The sequence below is a fragment of the Meleagris gallopavo genome, chromosome Z, assembly GCF_905368555.1.
Source record: "Meleagris gallopavo chromosome Z, MGAL_WU_HG_1.1, whole genome shotgun sequence".
NCBI classification, from domain to species: Eukaryota; Metazoa; Chordata; class Aves; order Galliformes; family Phasianidae; genus Meleagris; species Meleagris gallopavo.
In genome coordinates, this window is record NC_139435.1 from 56,971,148 (window position 1) to 56,989,555 (window position 18,408).

General features: G+C 39.2%; 1 protein-coding gene across 4 annotated transcripts in view; it reads left to right on the forward strand.

The window, feature by feature from the left end:
• LNPEP (leucyl and cystinyl aminopeptidase) overlaps positions 1 to 18,408 on the forward strand; it is a 60,946-nt gene that overhangs the window by 10,520 nt on the left and 32,018 nt on the right. For 2 of the 4 annotated variants that reach the window (XM_085213151.1, XM_085213153.1), the window contains exons 2-3: positions 12,118 to 12,958; positions 16,791 to 16,929. In XM_085213151.1, the coding sequence (XP_085069277.1) occupies positions 12,118 to 12,958; positions 16,791 to 16,929 (980 nt within the window). Of the gene's footprint in view, positions 1 to 644; positions 786 to 2,303; positions 2,541 to 12,117; positions 12,959 to 16,790; positions 16,930 to 18,408 lie in introns of those variants that run through there. The other 2 variants (XM_085213154.1, XM_085213152.1) reach the window with 2 other exon arrangements.

The following is an 18,408-nucleotide window of genomic DNA, read 5'->3' on the forward strand; positions in this document are numbered from 1 at the left end:
ACCAGCAGATAGAAATTCTGCCTGGTGTCTTTCTGCTGCGGTCTGACCCCTCAGGCAGCTAGGCTGCATTTGGCAATGAGGAACTCCCTTGTAACGGTATGGGCAGTTTGCTGGGTGAAGCAGAACTACCTGTATAAGCAAAGCTAGAGAAGGAATTCCTTTCATCAGGCGGGATGACTGGGTTCATCATGCAGCTTGACTGCTTGGGAGGACAAACACTATTCCCCTCTGAATCATCCGATCTCGGAGTTGGAAGGGACTCATAAGGATAATTGAGTCCAACTCGGCTCCACACAGCACCATCCAAAAATCGGACCATGTATCTAAGGGCATTGTCCAGGCACTTCTTATGCTCTGGTAATGTGCCTTCTTCCTCCTTTACCCCAATTTTACCTCCTTTACCCCCTGCAGAGCATCACATGGTGTGAGACTTCCCGTTGTCCATGTCAGCTGTCATGGCTCTGCTCCCTGCCAGCTCTTTGTGCCCCCCAGCTCCTCCTGCTGGCCAGACAGTACAAGAAGCTGAAGTACTGAAACATCTGTGGCTCTGGGCAGTACTGCTCAGCAACAACTAAAACATCGGTGCGCTGTCAGTGCTGTTGTGGCAACAAATCCAAACATGGCCCTGCTGGACATTGTGAAGAAAACTAATTCAATTCTAGCCAAAACTAGGACATTTCCAAAGTGAAGCTTGCTTCAAAGCAGAAAAGTCTGAAACGTTGGACTTAACGTTGTTAAGTGGAAACAGTTTCAAGTTTGCAGTGAACAGTAGTTATTCTTCCAAGGTGAGTCTAGATTTGAGATTGTTCAGAGGTGTGTGTATGCTGTAACAGTCATCAGAGTTACTCCTTAGAGAGTACTTATTACACATAACTCTGACCTCATAGCTTCCATACAGGTGCTTGGTAAAATATGGGGGAGTAGACACTCTTCTGGATATTGATAAAATCTCCTCTTCTGTAGGTTTTGTCAACTATGCATATTCAAGAGAACATTAAATTTCGAACATAACACTGTGTGTATGTGAGCTCTTGATTAGGTTGTCTCTGCTCATTGCCAATTGCTTCTGAGCTGTGCCTGCTGAAAACAAAGAACTTGCTATGCTATTTATGAAGGTTACATTAGTGTCATGTTAAATCTGAGTCTGGATTTCAAATGTCACAAAATTCAGATATAATCTGTTAGGAGTAGTAGTGTCATAAATTTAATGCTGTTGATGTGCTTTCGTTCCCTCTTTTTTCTCCTTAAATAAAAACACTTGGCATATTTACATCATCCGTAGTGTGTGCACTGACATTCTTATGTTGCTGTGGTACGTGCTTCCATCATTTTCACTGCTCCTTCATTTGTATTTGGTTTCTTACTATCTTGTGACTTTTTCTGTTATTGTCTCTGCTGAAAGCATCATGAAGCAAACTGGTGTGTCACAAACTGTTGCAGGGCGCTGTTGTTAGTCTGCTAGGAAACACAGTAAGCAATGCATAAAGTGTACAGCTCTCACTAGTCATCAGAAGAGAGTCCAGATTTGTGTATACCTTTAGTGGGGTCTAAAAATTTGCAGCAGTAAAATACATTGTGTTTCAGTTTTGTTTGCTTGTCTTAACTGTCAGGGCTTTTTGGCAGACTGTCTTGGTGTGACTTTTGGATATTCATTGTCTTTCTTCCAGACAGAGGAGTTGCTCATTTAGTAGTGGCTTTCAGGATATTTCATCCTGTATACACAAAGCAATAGGTACATTTGGAAAGCTGGTCTGCTATTTTGATACAGGATTTCTGTGGGCCTATCTTATTTTACTATTTTCAGGAGGGACTTGCATTTCTGCTTTGTTATTTTAATTTTGCACCATATTTCTCACAGTAACTGAACCAGTCATTTTTTTCTTGGCTCAGCAACTCTTAACTGTAAGTGTTAATTGCTCTGGAGCCAACTAAAATACTCACGGGAGTCTGGAAAATCATGTAAGACCCTGTTTTTAGTGAGTATAATCCATAATCCATTTTTGAAATGATTCAAGCTCGTTCTCTAATGACCAGTTCTGAATGCTTCCTGTGTCTCTTGCTTTGCTGCGCAGTGTTTGAAAACAACATGGAGCTTGAAAATTCAGAACAGGGCACGTAATGTTTCCATAGATATTTCCATCCAAAGCAAATGTTTACAGTCATGCCTTCGTTCTATTTATAATGAGAAAGCTGGCACGGACCTTTAATGAGCACATGCAATCTCATGCGCAGCACTGGTGCTGATCGTGTTTCAGTCTGAGGATAACTTGTCATTTCTGAAGGAGCTGTTAGTTCACGATTTTCCTCCCACAAGTGGAAGATGGGGTTATAAACCTGCATTCAGGTGAAGAGTAGCAGAGCTGGGATACCCAACAGGCCTTAGCCCGTTCTTTGTGAAGGGGCTGCGGGTCTGGTTTTGGGAGCCTCATGTCTGGCGAAGGGTGCTTCAGCTGAACTCTAATTGTGCTGCAGCTGCTGAGCCCTCCAGTTGTACTTCTGGAGATATCGTAGGTGCTGGGGACTTCAGCTGCTGTGTGCATGTGAGTGCATGGGGGATATATGAGTGCTTCTTTTTACACAAACAACTAGTAGTGCTGGGAACTCTGATTTTTTTGACAGACTGGTTTTCTGATGTGACCTGTAAATTTTCGCTTGATTTTGATGATTCTATCTGTGCAAGGTTGTTCTCAGGTATGCTGTACTGCATCTCATTTTTCTTTTTGAAAAGACTTCCATTCTCTTTGCTCAGTCTCCAAGCTGGTAGATGAAATAAATGATGGTGGAACGAAGGCAAAATTTCAAGTAGGATTTCTGATTTTCCCAGAATACCATCAGGTGTTTGTCTTATTTCTAAGCTGGTTGACTGTTGTATATATGTTTTCGCTCTGTTTTTAAGAAGTGTTGCTTTGTTGAATTGTATCCCTTCTTATACCTGAGTGATACTTATCCACTAGAAGAAGTAACGTAATGCTGTATTCAAGTGATGGCCTTAAGTACCATCCATTCAGTGTGCAACGCTGAGCAAAAGAATGGAAAGTAAGTGACAAATTTTTTTTGCTCGTGCACCACTCCAATGGTGAAGATTATAGTGTATTTTAAAGGGCAGATTTCATAACAAAGGTTTTGGTTTATTTTGTGTTTCTGGGCAGTTGTTAATGTGTACACACAAGGTTTTGGATGTCTTCAGTTTAGGAAGTTAGACTTGTCATCTGTAGAATGCATGCTGCTTATCACTGCATAGAGCAATTTGGTAAGTTTCAAGGCTAGGAATTTCCTGAGATGAGGAATTCACTTTTCTGCAGACTATTTAGTTCCCCTTTCCTCTGTGGTTGGGGTGAATCCTGAAGTACTGTTGCTTGCCTGAACCACTGAAGAAAGAGGTTTCCATTAGGATTTTGCATAGGTTTCCCATACAGTGTAATTGTTGCTTGCGAACTGCAGGAGTTATGCCAGTGCTGCTGTGTTCCAGAGTTGTGTCTGCACCACAGCAGGAATAGCAGCAGGGATTCTTTCCTTACTCTGCTGCAAATCAGTTGTCTGTGGGCCAAATTTAAGAAATCTTGTACAGCTTTGGTTGGGTGTTATTTTGTAAGCACAATAAAGCATTTTTTAAAAAATGTATAGTTAAAGTATATATTCTTTTCAGTTAAAGGTTTTTTTTATTTCTTCCTCTGGATCCAATTAAGAGGCTGCTGTTTTGTTCCACATGTAAATACACGTGCATTAATCATGTTAATGCAGCTGAATTTTTGCTTCCTGGATACATTTGACTGACCAAGGCTATAACTATTAAGTGTATGCATTATGGAATTGTGTAGAAAACATTGAATGCCTACCTCTGGAACATTGATGATGAATTGCATTTGTCACAGTATTCACTGAAAGCTCTGGCAAAATTGAAACTCCATTGTGTCAGACACATGTAAGAACCAGTACAGTCACGGGGGGTAATTGGCTTTGCACTTTGCAAAATGTGCCATAGGCTCAGGAGAGGGTAGGCAAAAACACTGAAGAAGGAAGCTGTGTTCCAAACTAGAAGATATGTATGCTGTTTTCCTCTGGAATAGAGTTAATTTTCTTTGTAGTGTTGGGAGTGCTGGTGTGATTTGTGTTTAGGGTGAGAGCAGTGATGATGACAGTGATATTTTAATTGTTGCAGTGAGCACTTTTCTCAAGGACATTTCAGCTTCTTGTTCTGCTCTGCCAGCAAGGGGTGTGGGAGGGCACCAGGAACTGTGAGGGGGTGGAGACAGGAGAGCTGGGAAAAGGTATATATATTTTGTACTTGGTGATGTCATGAAAAAGAAATAAAGGGGGTAGTTGAGGTGGGGGTGACAGCTGTTGCTTGGAGCCAGACAGGGTGTTGATTGGTATGTGGTGACTGTATTGTGCATCACTTGTTGTGTATATACATATATACATAGGTGTATATATATATACTTTTTTTTATATATATATATACACCTATGTATATATGTTGTGGCTATTATTTTGCTTCCCATTTGGTCTTACTAATTTTCATCTGAATTCACACATTTGTTTTGCTTTCTCAATTTTTCTCCCCCATCCTGCTGGGAAATCAGTGAGCAAGTGGACATACAGTGCTGACCTGTTGCTGGGTTAAACCACAGTGATACAGAAGGGAGATCAGAGTCTTTCACTGGCATCCTTTCTATTGGGTCTTGCTGCCTTGTCCTAGCTGTTGGAATTCTTGGAAGCTCTGGAAGTGTAGAGTGTGTAAGAGAGAGGAGGAGGAAGAAAGTTTCTGGTGAAATTTAATATTTTTATTTGCTATGAGATTACAGTATCAGTTTTTATACTTGCTCAAACTTTTGCATTTGCAAGTGTTTTAATTACTGGAAAGATCTCTGCAACAGGGTGTTCACTATTGTATGTATGTATGTATTGCATTTAGGTAACTCCAAAAGTAATGCCTCCTATTTATTTCCATGGAAACTATGACAGATAAAAGAGCACGGACTTTGATAGAGCAAATTCTCAACTACAAAACACTATTCTTCAATACAGACCAACCGTTGGTTAATCGTTTCCACCAGCAATGAACAAAAGCCTTCATGCTACTCTTCATGCTACTCACCAGTGGGGATTACCCACTGTCACCACTGCTGAAGTGCACTACCCACTGCCTCACTGTACTCATATACACTGTTTGGCCTCCAGAAATTTTCAGCAAGTGTTGATGAATGTCATAGGCTGCCTTTTTTCCTGCATGGGAGGATTCAGTGATTCTTTTGTTTCATCTGCACTTCCACATCAGACACCACTCTGTCACACAGCAACAAAATGTAATGGGATATTGGTGGGAAGCTTCCACCTCTACTGATGTACCACCAACATCCACCTCTGATGGCGTAGGCAAACAACGTGTAATATGAGGAATTACTTTTGAAGCAGTCCTTGTGTGTTAATTATATTACAGACAACAGAATCTAAACCCTACAGAGGCCTTTTAAGAAAAAATAATAGCCTGTACCTAATCCAAGGACTCAGTGTAGACATATGGTTATTTCTGAAGGGCTTCAAAGTCTTTGGCCTCGATAGTGACAAGCTGAGGTGACGTAGCAGAGGCAGAGCTGAGAGCTAGAGGAGAAGATTAGAAGTAAAGGGATCCTCTGCTTAGAAACTAGAGTAAGGCAAGAACTAGTTCAGAGTGCTTGGCCAACCCAGGCTCCTAGTTGAGGAAGGACAAGTTAGTTCCTCTGTCTACTGTTGTCAGAAATAGCTGCACAATCCTTTGGTAAATTTGCCAACCTCAGTACTTGGAGGAGTGGGGCAAACCTAGAATGGGGTCATGTTTTCTGTCATTTTATCTTCTCCTGGCTAGCAGAAAAGGAGGTGATGAACTCATTAAGTCCTCAGTGTGCAGGTGAATTGATAGACTCTAGCCCATTCCTGTTCTCTGGCTGTAGAACATCCTTAAGGGGGAAAGTCCTGTGTTTTGGTGATGAGGTTTGCTGTTTTGTCTGCTAAGAGAAGTTCAAAACTTCAAAACTTGGATGTAAAAGTTAAGTGAATCATTGTGGCCCTGGATAAATAACCCCATTGTTGGATGCTGGTAGCTGATCCCGGGGTCATTCCTTACACAGAATTATTATTTGACATAGTGTCCGTGTCAGCTGTGTAAGTGCTGCATTTCAGTTTCTGTTATATAATCTGAGTTGTGGAGGTGAAGGTGTTATAATGAACACTGTGCTCCTCCTTGCTTCCCTGAAATCTCATGAAGAGATTTCATTTGGGTTACATTGTTTTAATCAATAATGGACTAACTAGTTTGCGATTATAAATTTCTTGATTTTTCTTGGTACTCGCACAACTGAATACTCCTGTTTTCTCTGTGAAAATATTTCAAGGAAAGTGAAAGACATTGACTGTTAAATGCATGATATACCAAATTTTTGAACCTGTCTATCCAATTTTGCTAGCTCATGGAACATTTCTCTGGAAAATACATGTTTTTTTAGTGTCTCCTGTCCTGAGGGTGGAGGTGTGTTTTTCCTTCTGCACAAAGTGCCTTACTTTCAGCCGCAGAACAGGTCCTTTGATTGCAGTGTTTCTTTGTTCCCTGGAAGAACCTGATGGGACATGTTGATAGATTCCTGTTACCTGTTTCTGCACCGCACTGTCTCTGCACCCTCTCTCCTGTTACTTAAAATGTATCTGAAGTAGTTTAAGTTCTGCGGGTATTAACTTGATTTCAGCTGCTAAACATGCTTTGCACATAGCTATTGGTTTGACTGCGGGCTTTGCCACATCTGCTGGTCTGCAACAACATACTGCCACTTGTTTGGCTGCCAAGTTCTTCGGGATGATGGGAAGTTTCCTATGCTTATGTCTGTGATAGGAGTTTGGTTTTCTGCAAACTGCCAGGTGTTACTGTGATTCTTTTAACATTACTTTCTTCTGTTAAAAAGAAATGCTGCGTGACACCTGCTTGTTGATTGAAGATGATGATGAGCTGAACTGTCTCAAAAAGCAGTGACAGTCGTTCTGACTGTGCCATTAGGGATCCTTGGATTTAGGGGTTGTTTTTTATTTGTTTTTTTTACAGTAAGTACTTAATAAAGATATGGAAAGCTAAAAAAAGAGAAGAATGCCACAAAACATTTTCTGCGTATATTTTAAAAGAGAATTAATCTGGGGGAATAAGCCACTTAAACTTACATAAGAATTTAGATTATTGAAGTTTCAGTTCTGAGGTAGACAGAAGGCCTGATAATAAAGAAATTACTGTTTTTTGTTTTTTTATTAAGGGAAAAATACACACTTCTTGCATTATAAATATGTATCAATAGTGTTGTATGAAGATTGTGACTTTTAAAATTACAGGAATAATGACTTCTCATTTTCCACAGGATATTTGCAATGGATTACAAAACCAAAACTTCCCATATCACTGTCACTCATAATTAGATTTGTTATTTGTTGCTGTATGGGGCTTATATACTGCAAGGGAAAGCTTATATTCTTCTCTTTAATAGCAGTGGAGATTTTCCAACAAAATAAATACTTTCAGCAACTGCTGGACAGTTTTATTGTTGCTCCTGATTATCTCCTCATGGTCAGGAAATTCAAAAGAGCTTTATAATGTTAAGTTACCTTGTAAGTTGAAAGACTTGTTTATGAAAGGATATAGAAGTAAAAGATATATATCTTGTCTGAACAAGATAAGGAACCTTCTGTTTAGCTTGTTCTGATTAAATACTCTTCTTTGTGTCCTCCAGTCATGACACTTTTTCTCACCTAGGTATGAGTACATAATTCTTATTTATGAAGGATGTAGTAGTACATGCAGCAGGTTTATTGTTGGCTTGTATAACTACAGCTGAATTGCATACCCAAGCATATGTGTATGTACAGGTTGTGATCCTGTCAGTACTGTAATGAGAAGATAAGGTTGTGAAAGTTTTTCAGGTACCTAGAACTTTTAGTTCCAAAACTAAATAAACTTTTATGAAAACAGTCATTTTATAAAAAATACTTGCCTTCCTTCATCTCTACAGCATAAGAGTACTGGCTTTCTGGATAAATGTCACATTTTTTTAAGTTGCATCTATTCTCAGAGTTGCTTCTAATCCATAAATATTCATCTTGTTTTCTCTTGCAAGTGATATAGATCATGTATTGGGAAAGATGGTAACAACCTCTACTTTGCATGTTACAAATCTGCAGAAAAGTCTTGTAAACTTCGTTTTTCCTGCCTGCGTTTAGGCTTCCAGCTGTGATAAGTGTGACTGTATGAAACCAGGATGAGTGTTGTTTCATTAGTGCTAACTAGGGAGCAGCATTAGGCTCAGTCCCATGGCTTTTTTTAACCTCCTTGTTTGCTCTCACACTAAGCTTATGTGTGGCAAAGCTTACCTGTAGCTTGCAAATCACCATGTCTGAAGACAGAATTTTATGGTGCGTTTCAGCAACTCAAGTCAGTGCTTCCTTAGCTGTGAACAGAGATTGATCACATTGCCTGTGGTGCACCGGCAGCCTCTGGTGTGGAAGCAGTAGTTTGCTGGAACCGTGCTGCTTCTGTATAAATTAAACTTCCTTGGTCCTGCAGTACTCTGATTTTTTTTTTTTTTTTTTTTTTCTGCATTGTAACTAAAAACGGAATTAATCATCTTGTGTCTCGGAATTTGTGCTTCTAGTATGTTCTATAGTAGGAATATATATAGTGGAATATAGTTTGACCATACTTTGATATAAGGCAGTAGTGAATGTCATGGTTACAATATTGTTCTTTAGTCTGCTTCTTATTTCTTACGGCCTGTAGATTTTTCGTTCTTCTGGTGGGCCTTTTAGTAGCTCGTGAGTTTAAAAGGAAAGATGAATGATAACTCACACTGTTTTGTTATAAATCCAAGTGAACCAGAACTCAGTGTTTTACTGAGCATAAGTGGCATATTTGCCATGGTTCCTCTTCAGAAAAGTAGCCTGACTCATATACTCTTGTGAATGTGTGTATCAGCATAAGTAACTCTGGTAACCTTCTGATATTCTGATATTTTGTTTGCACGCTTTCAAGTAGAGAACAGTAGTCTGCCTACTTCATTACAGCTCTCATTTCATAGCCTGTGATCAAGCTGATAGTTCAGTGCAACATTTTTCATCACTGCTCACTGTTCATCACAATACCCAGGCTTTGATCTGAATTTTTGCAAAAAAATTCAATTGAAATTGGATTTATTATTGTTTTCCATAGAAATTATCTTAGCTGTTGAAACTGTGAATTGCCTTACTTTTCTAGTTTTTCTTAATTTCTCTTTCAGATTTTTCATTTTTTTCAAGAGTACTAGTGCTTGCATGCAACTTTGAAAATATTAAGGTAGTTGGCATTAGAGAGAACCTATTGGAAAATAAGCTCATTAAAAAGCAGAGCTAATGAGGCCTACTCTCTGCCAGAAGTTCTTTATCTTTCTCCTCCTTCCCTCTGCTGTGCCTTCCCTGTCCTCTCCTTCTCTTGATGGCAGTGCAGCAGCATATGCCAAGGCTGAGGCTGGAGAAGTGCTCTGAGTGGCTGCTACCTTTGGAATTGGTTAAGATGTGAGTCCTAATACTTGCCTTTCGTATATAGCAGATATTAATTTGGGTGTCTTCTGATAGCAGCTGGCTGTTTTGGGATGGGATTGGGTTGGTACTCAGAGGAATTTGGTTATCCTTCAGTCTCTTTTCAAATTTGATTGAAGATAGCCAATAGATTCAAAAAGCAACAAGAAAATCTACTAGAAGTAGATTGTGGAAGAATTCTGAAAGAGCTTCCATCGCACAATACTCTTCTGTCCATGTTTTCTTCTCCACAAATTTGTTTGCATGTTCTCTCTCACAGCCTAGCTTTCTGTCCTCTGTGCTGTGAGTACACAGACTTCAGCACAGAATCAATACTATTGGCCACTGAAGTGAACTGAGATGTTGAAGGCTTGAACATTAGCACTATAATGAGAAATACTATGAGATACTGTGCCTAGAGTCTAGAGCAGATGACCTCCTGAGTTCACTTCCAAAATATCCTGTGCCATTATGATCTTATTCATAGACAGAACAGCACATTTGCACTGGGACGTTCTATGGGCAGGTATATCTGAACTCTGGCAAACTTCCTGCTTTCATCCATCTCCGTACTGCTTGTTCAATTGATCAATACACCTTCCTCTTACTGATTTACATGAGTTAGTATTTTCCCACCCCAACAGCCCTAACCCCTCTCAATTTTTTTTTTAAAGCCTTGGCGGTCCATTTCTGAAGCCGTTATTTATTTTGAAGGTATCTGAATGGTTTTGTCAGTTTAATTCTGAAGGAAGTGGCAGGAAACTATGAAGAGTCACAAAAAGAATCACCTCTCCTGTGAAGAAAAGCTTAAGGATTTGGGGTTGTTCATCCTGCAGAGCAGAAGGCTCAGAGGAGACTTCATTGCAGCCTTCCAGTACTAAAAGAGTGTTAAAAGAAAGTGAGAGACATTTTACCAGCACTTGCAGTGTCAGGACAAGGGATTATGATTTTAAGCTGTAAGAGGATAGATTGAGATTGGATATTAAGCAGAAATTTTTTTTACTTGGAGTGTGGTGAAGCGCTGATGCAGGCTGCTCAGAAAAGCTGTGAATGTCCCATTCTTGGAAGCATTCAAGACTGAGTTGGATGGGGCCCTGGGTATCCTGAGCTGGTGGGTGGCAGCCCTGCCTATAGCAAAATCCCTTCCAAACCAAGCTGTTTTGTGGTTAACTGCAAATATTGAAAAGGATCTTAGCAATATACATCAAATCCATAATGTATTACAGGTATGCTGATACTTTGGCTACATGTAGATCAGCAATTAGTATATTCTTGACAGAAAGTAGTACAAGTTAACCTACTTTTTAATATGTTTATAGATTCAAAGATCTTTCTCATTCTGAAGACAAGATGGAGGATGGAGATACGGTTGTTATTCAAGTAGCAGTAGACCTTCATATGTGAAGCCTTACAGTTTGACGGTTTTGCTTAGTCTCTTTGAGGCTGTGAAAGGGGACTAACTCATATTGACTAGATTGCAAAGACCTGAAAAATTAATGAGATTTTTTGGACATTCTGTATGAGAAATCTCCATATAGATGTCTTTTGCAATTGAATTGTTTTGTTCTTCAGGCAGCTCTGTGATGCCCTAATAAAAACAATCAACTTCCTTCTATACTGCTTGTAATGTTCTAGATGAAACACATTACGAAAAAAAACCTCCTTTCTGATACAGCAATTTTTGTGTCTCTGTGTCCAATAAACTGTATGTGCTTCTTCCCATCAGTGTTCCTAACTTCAGCACTTTCACTTAGCTGAAAGATAACTTTTTATGACATTACTTTTTACAGACACAATCAAAAGTTCGCTTGAAATAAAACTATATGTGGAATATGAAGGTACCTGATAAACTTGAAATCAGTTTGAATTTTTGGTTTATATTTTGTGATCTGTTAAGTCTTATGGAAAAAAAAAATTATGGATGCTAACTCTCTTATTGGCTCTGACTTAACGTACCTGCCCAGACAATTTCAGGGGTTGCATAAGCTAGATCTTAAATGAACAGTCATCTTCCCATTGCCATGTAAGAAATTGAGAGTATTTTTTCTGTGTGTATAAAAAATGTAAAATGAATATTTTGTTTATGTAGCTGCTAATACGTCAGCAGGTCTTCTCCTCTAACAGGAACTCTGGAACTAGAATCTTAGAAACACCATTAGAACTGTTCTGGTTGCCTGTTCTTCACCCTGCGACTATTCCATCATAGCTAATTTAGCTGAATACAGAGAGAATTATTTGGGTAGACATAATGCAACTGAGGCAATGGTATCAGTGATCTGGAATTACAATTCAGTGATGTAGCTGATTCCCAGTTATGATACAGGATACAACTGATTATGTGCAGCAGAAGCATCTTCTTAAAGTTCAGGAAGGGGCAAGATACTGAAACAAGAATTACAGTAGGCAGAAAAACATGACTGTGTTTAGTGGAAACAAATCAGGAAAGTAAAATGGTAGTATATGTAGTGAAAGCTTTTCTCATTCTTTACCTCGGTGATCTGTCATTAAAGTATTCTGTCTTTTGTTTATGGTGTAGCATATTCTGTTTTCCTTTTTCAGATCAGATTCAGCTACCCAGGAACATGATTGAAAACAGCATGTTTGAGGAAGAGCCTGATGTGGTTGACTTGGCAAAAGAGCCCTGTTTACACCCCTTGGAGCCTGATGAAGTTGAATATGAACCAAGAAGCTCACGGCTCTTAGTGCGTGGCCTCGGGGAGCATGAAATGGATGATGATGAAGAGGATTATGAGTCATCAGCAAAACTGCTGGGGATGTCCTTCATTAACAGAAGCTCGGGTCTCCGGAATAACATGTCTGTCTATAGACAAAGTCCAAATGGTTCTTGCTCAGTGCCCTCTATGAGGACCATGCTGGTTTGCACTGGTGTTCTTGTGATTGCAGTTTCAGTGATAATGGTGATTTATCTTCTTCCCAAATGTACCTTTACCAAAGAAGGCTGCCATAAAAAAAATCGTACAATGGAACTGATATATCCTTTGGCAACCAATGGAAAGCTGTTTCCATGGGCAAAAATAAGACTTCCTTCTGATGTTGTACCACTGCATTATGATCTTGACTTGCAGCCAAACCTAACTACCCTGAAATTTACAGGCTCTGTGAAAATAATGGTTAATGTCACCCAAGTAACTAAGAAGATTGTGCTTCACAGCTCAGGACTAAATATCACCAAGGCAACTATTACTTCATCAGGAGGAAGTCAAGAAAAGGCAGTTGAGTTGCTGGAATATCCATTGCATGATCAGATAGCAGTCATAGCTCCTGAGTCTCTCCTTGCAGGACAGAATTACACAGTCAACTTGGAATATTCATCTAATTTATCAGATACATACTATGGCTTTTACAAAATTTCTTACAAGGATGAGAATTCTAAGCAAAGGTAGGTACACGAATCTTGCTTTTTTCTTATGTTGCTTCTTGGTCGTGCTTTGATAGAAATAACAAGAATAACTCCTTCTGTTGAATGTTTTGTGCAACTGGTTCCTACTGAGTAAAATGAAAAATCTGATGTTTCAAATCTAGAGATTTTATTCTAAAATATCAAATTTCTTCCCTTTGTTGTTGACACTTTATGCAAAGCTGCTTTTAATCAGCTCTCTGAAAACTGTCTTTCATCATTGAGTTCATTAAATCAGGGCAGCTTCTTCCTCAGTTCAGTGTGGTTTCCTGCGAGCTCCAAATGGTAGCATGCCTTTTTGTTTGATTTTTGGTTTCTTTCTTTCAAAGTGTACTTGGCTACTTGACAGGGCCACTGTTATAGGGAATGAGTGCTTTTTACCAAGAAGATTAGAGAATGTAGCTGTCCACACCACCCATTTCAAATGCTGCTTATGCTTATTGCGTGCTTAAGATTGTTCATGCCTTTGTTAGCACAATATAATCCATGTAGGTTTTCTGGAAACAAAGCAGTATAGGTCAGTTCACTCTGTTGATAGGAAAGTTGTTGTAAAGAACCTATAAAACAGCTGTTAGATAAAATAAAGATATGAAACCCTTAGCAGCTTGTGCTAAAAAAATGCCAAGACCTAAAGTTTAAAAAAAGAAAACTATTTATTATCACTGACTTCAAATAAAACCTGATAGCTGTTACTATCTTCTTGAATGAGACTCCTTGAAGTCTACAACAGAAAAGTGTTAAAATTTGGTTATAATATTTCCAGTGAGATACACATAATATATGTATGCTGCTAATGTTTGAATTACTGAAGTCTCTCAGGGATTGCTCATCTTTCATAAATAATAAAATGTCTCAGTGTAAAGATGATTTCATTGGAACATAAGGAATATTTATTTCCTTTTATTTTTTAAATAAATAAAAACAGTATATTTTCTTTCAGATTCAGCTGGCATTACTAAGCACTGACAAGGTGTTTAAATCAAAGCTTTTATTTTTTCTGAAGTTTACTTACAATTTGCTGTTTAAACTCCCCTTAGCTAGATCACAATGGGGCTGAGATTTACTGCTAAAATGTACAAGAGAATAGGTTGTCTGCAGCAGTTGAATTTTCAAGTAAATGCAGAACTGTTGCAGTCAGAGGAATTGTGGAACATGACTGAGTTCTTTAACTGATTGGCACCTGAGGTGAGGGAGAAATTCTCCTCCTCCCTCCTATGTGTTCCTACTGTTCTTCACTTGATGTTGTATTGGAGACCTTGAAGAGATCAAGAATTTGAAGAATGGAAATATGGGCAGAAGGGTTACAGACCTGTTTTGAGGTCTGCCCCTGTCTGATGAAGATGTTTTTCTGAGGTGCAAATGTAGCATGCTGTCAGTAAGTGTCTTAGCAAAGCACTGGTCCTGAGCTTGTGCTAGAACATAATAGTGTACATGTGATGATTACAGAGAATAGAATCTGTTGCTTCTTGGGCAAGTGCTGCTATGCCTGAATCTTAGAGCATTATAAGGAAAATTCCAAAAATTGTCTTTCTGTGGTGGAATGCTTTAGGTAATAAGGAATCACAAAGGCTTTACTTTGCATCAGGAGAACATAACTGATGAAATGAAATAGCTCTAAACTCATTACAGACATTGAAATATACTCATTACCATAAAATACTGAGTGAAGTATGGTAAGAGTCTTACAGTGAGGTGATAGAAATCCTCATGAAGAGTTGTAATTAGCTTCTTTTTGAATTTCTGTGTTTTACAGTCTGATGTACTTGAAACTTTGTTTTCTCCTTGTGTTTATAGTAGTAGAAAGAGAATTTATGAGTATTTGCAGAGAAAAAAGATTATCTGTATGTTTTGTGGAGTATTTTCCTCTTTAGTCTAGTGCTCCCAGCTTTTGTTCAGAGACAGAATGCTTTAATTTGTGCAATTTTTAGTAAATCTTTTCCAGCTAACTTACTGATACAGTCATTTGCCTTGCCTTGTGTGTCTCTGTTTCCAAGAGATTTGTCTTTGTATGTTTAATACCATTGGTTTTAGAGACACAGTCTGTTTTGACAACATCTATTTTTCTTGCATTTTCAATGTAAAATTTAACCTATTGCAAGAAAATATATTTTCTTACAGTTAGTTTTATTTTCTTTTGAAGGTGAAAGTGTTAAAATTATTAAATGCCAAAAAAGTTACTGTAGCCAGATGCAAATTAAAAAGCAAAAACCGAAAGCCACCATAGATAGATTGCATCCCATTGGGGTGAAAGGGAAAAAAAATTGAAGCTTTCTGTACTAATGTCAAGATGGTGTTTGAAAAGAAAGGTGGGAGTAAGAGGTTGAAAGCAGGCATAGAGAGAAGTCTTATGGCAGCAACGTGCCTCCTCAGAAAAGGGTAGGTCCACAATGTTGGAGTTGTAGGGAAGAAGAAAACTTAACTCTCAGAATTTGTGGGAAGTTGGTAGAAGGCTTTAAGTGGGGGGAAAAAAAAAAAAAAAGGCAGTTGAAAACACTATTCTCTCCTCTGTTCATCTCTGGTAAATGGAAGACAAATTGTTGAAGTCTGTTTTGTGCTCTTCTTGTCTGCAGGAACAGAATTCAATAAGAGATACTCTCTAGTAAAAGTTTTAATTTCTGCAGCTAGTTAATATCAAAATGCTTGAGAAGGAACATAGTCCACTGAGATTCTCACATGATAAGACACGTATTACAGACAAGACAGTGCATGAATTTACACAGCATCCAGTAGTCAGGGAAGGGAGCAGGAAGACAGGCAAACGCGTTAACATTCAGATAAAAGAGCTTCGCTGCAGTCCTATCTGCTGCTGAGGTTTCAAAACTTTCATATAGTGTATGTGATAACTAATTTAATTTTTCAGGTTTTTTATGTTTAATTAACTCTTACTGGAAATTGTCTGACATATTTTGGTAATTATTCTGTAGTTTTGTTATTCTGGGTATAGGATAAGAAAACAAAAAAACAACCAAGGAGATTAGTCCTCCAATAAATTTCTCTCTTTGATTTTAAAGAACTCTTTTCTTCATAATCTCAAGAAAATTATTTGTAGCTGGACTAACCGTGTAATGTATCGATTGGAAAGCTGCTTCTATGGCAAGCAGGTACAAGTGGAGGTGAAAGGTGAGAAAGGCCCCGTAAGTGAAGATCAAAAGGCAAGAAGTCTTCACAGTGACTGAGAATAAGGGGAGGTGAAGGGGGATAGTTAGAGATAGTTTATAGAAGCAAGAATGTAGAGCTTGTTAGAAAATACGGAATGGCAGACACTGGGTCTGGGATAGTGAAGGGGATGAAAGCCATACAGATAAGGGTCTGAGAACAGCCTGAGGACATTCGGCAGGGAGGTGATTAGATGTCCACAGGGCTAGAAGAAACCGGTTTGGGGGGATGCCTCCCGGAAAGGTCAGAAGTTTATAGCGGGGAAGATGAAGATTCTTCATTCCAAGATCACCACGAGGAGACACTAACGACCCACTAAGCCTGCGCAAGAGGGGAGGGTCTGCATCCTAATGAACTCTTGGGGGTGTAATGAATATAATGAATATGTATCTGAATTCCGGGAAAACTATTGAGTATGTATTAGGCTAGCCTATATCTGTAGCACATTTTTTTCCTGACAGTGTGCAAGTTAGGTGGATTATCCCCCTTGCACCCAGCATATGCGCACCATTGCATAAACCATACCTGCTTTGTAATCTTACTTGGGTTACAGAGTTTGATTCCGCACATCAGAGGAAAAGTGACAGTTTTCTATCATAATTAAACAGCCTTACTCCTTTTCATAATTCTTAATTTGCTCTTCTTTACTCTTCACTAGGTGGTTTGCTGCAACTCAGTTTGAACCTCTTGCTGCAAGGTCTGCTTTTCCATGCTTTGATGAACCAGCACTTAAAGCTACTTTTTCAATCAGAATCAAGAGAGATGAGAAACTTTCCACGCTGTCAAATATGCCAAAGGTACTTTTGTATGGGAATTTTAGTAGCGCTGTCCTCTAGGTAATCCACTTAAGTGCTTGCATTGTATTTGTTGCATTAAAGTCCAGGGGTTTAACTTAAAATTACAGGAACATGTTGGAACTTGAAAGATAAACTGCAAACTCTGCAACTTTATATAATAAAAATGTTTCTGTTCCTCAAGGACTTGAACTAAGTATCTTTATTAGGGAAAGTAGACTGTTTAACACTAAGAAAGGTGTTACATTGTGTAATGGGTTTAATATTGAGATGGACTGTGAACTGGCTCAAGGAAGGAAGCCAGACAGTTGGAATCGGTGAGACAGCATCTATTTGGAGGCCTGTATCTAGTGGAGTCCCTCAAGGGTTGATACTTGGATCAGTACTATTCAATATATTCATCAGTGGCTTGGATGAGGGAATAGAGTGCACTGTCAGCAAGTTTGCACTGGGAGGAGTGGCTGACACACCAGAAAGCTGTGCTGCCATCCAGCGTGATTTAGACAGGTTGGAGAGCTGGGGGGGGTGGGGAGAGCAGGGGCCTGGAAATTTAATGAAATATAACAAGGACAAGTGTAGAGTCTTGCATTTGGGCAAGAACAACTCCAGATAACAATATAGGTTGGGAACAGACCTGTTGGAGAGCAGCATAAGGGAAAGGGACCTGGGGGTCCTGATGGACAGCAGGATGACCATGAGCCAACACTGTGTCTTTGTGGCCAAGAAGGCCAATGGCATTATAGGGTCTATTAGAAGGGGTGCGGTTAGTAGGTTGAGAGAAGTTCTCCTCCCTCTTTACTAGACAGCTGGTTCTCTTCAGCTTGGAAAAGAGGAGACTGAGGGGTGACCTCAGTAATGTTTATAAAGCTGTAATGGGTGAGCGTCAGGAGGATGGAGCCAGGCTCTTCTCAGTGACATCCAGTGACAGGACAAGGGGCAGTGGGTGCAAGCTGGAATGTAGGAGGTTCCATATAAGTATGAGAAAAAGCTTCTTCATAGTAAGGGTGACAGAACACTGGAACAGGCTGCCCAGAAAGGAATGTCCTCTGGAGACGTTCAGAACGTTCCTGTGTGACCTAATCTGTGTGTTCCTGCTCCCTCCCCTGCAGAGGGATTGGACTAGATGATCTTTTAAGGTCTCTTCCAATCCCTGACATTCTCTGATTCTGCGACAGCTGAATGGCTATGGGAGTGATTAGTGGTCAATATTGGCAGTGGGTGGACAGTTGGACTAAATGAACTTAAAGGTCTTTTCCATCGTTAGTGATTCTGTGATTCTTACTCAGTGTTAAGAAGCAATTGCAAGAATTTTGTTGTTAACTGAAACAGTCTCAACAGCCCTTAAGATTCCCTTTGAGGTTTCTATGTTTGCTGATATTGCACATTTGCAAAATGTTGGAATGTTTTCATCATAATTTGTGTAACTAGAAACAGTTCTTGTGAAAGATATGCCTAATGTGGAAGGATGGGCTTTTGAACCTG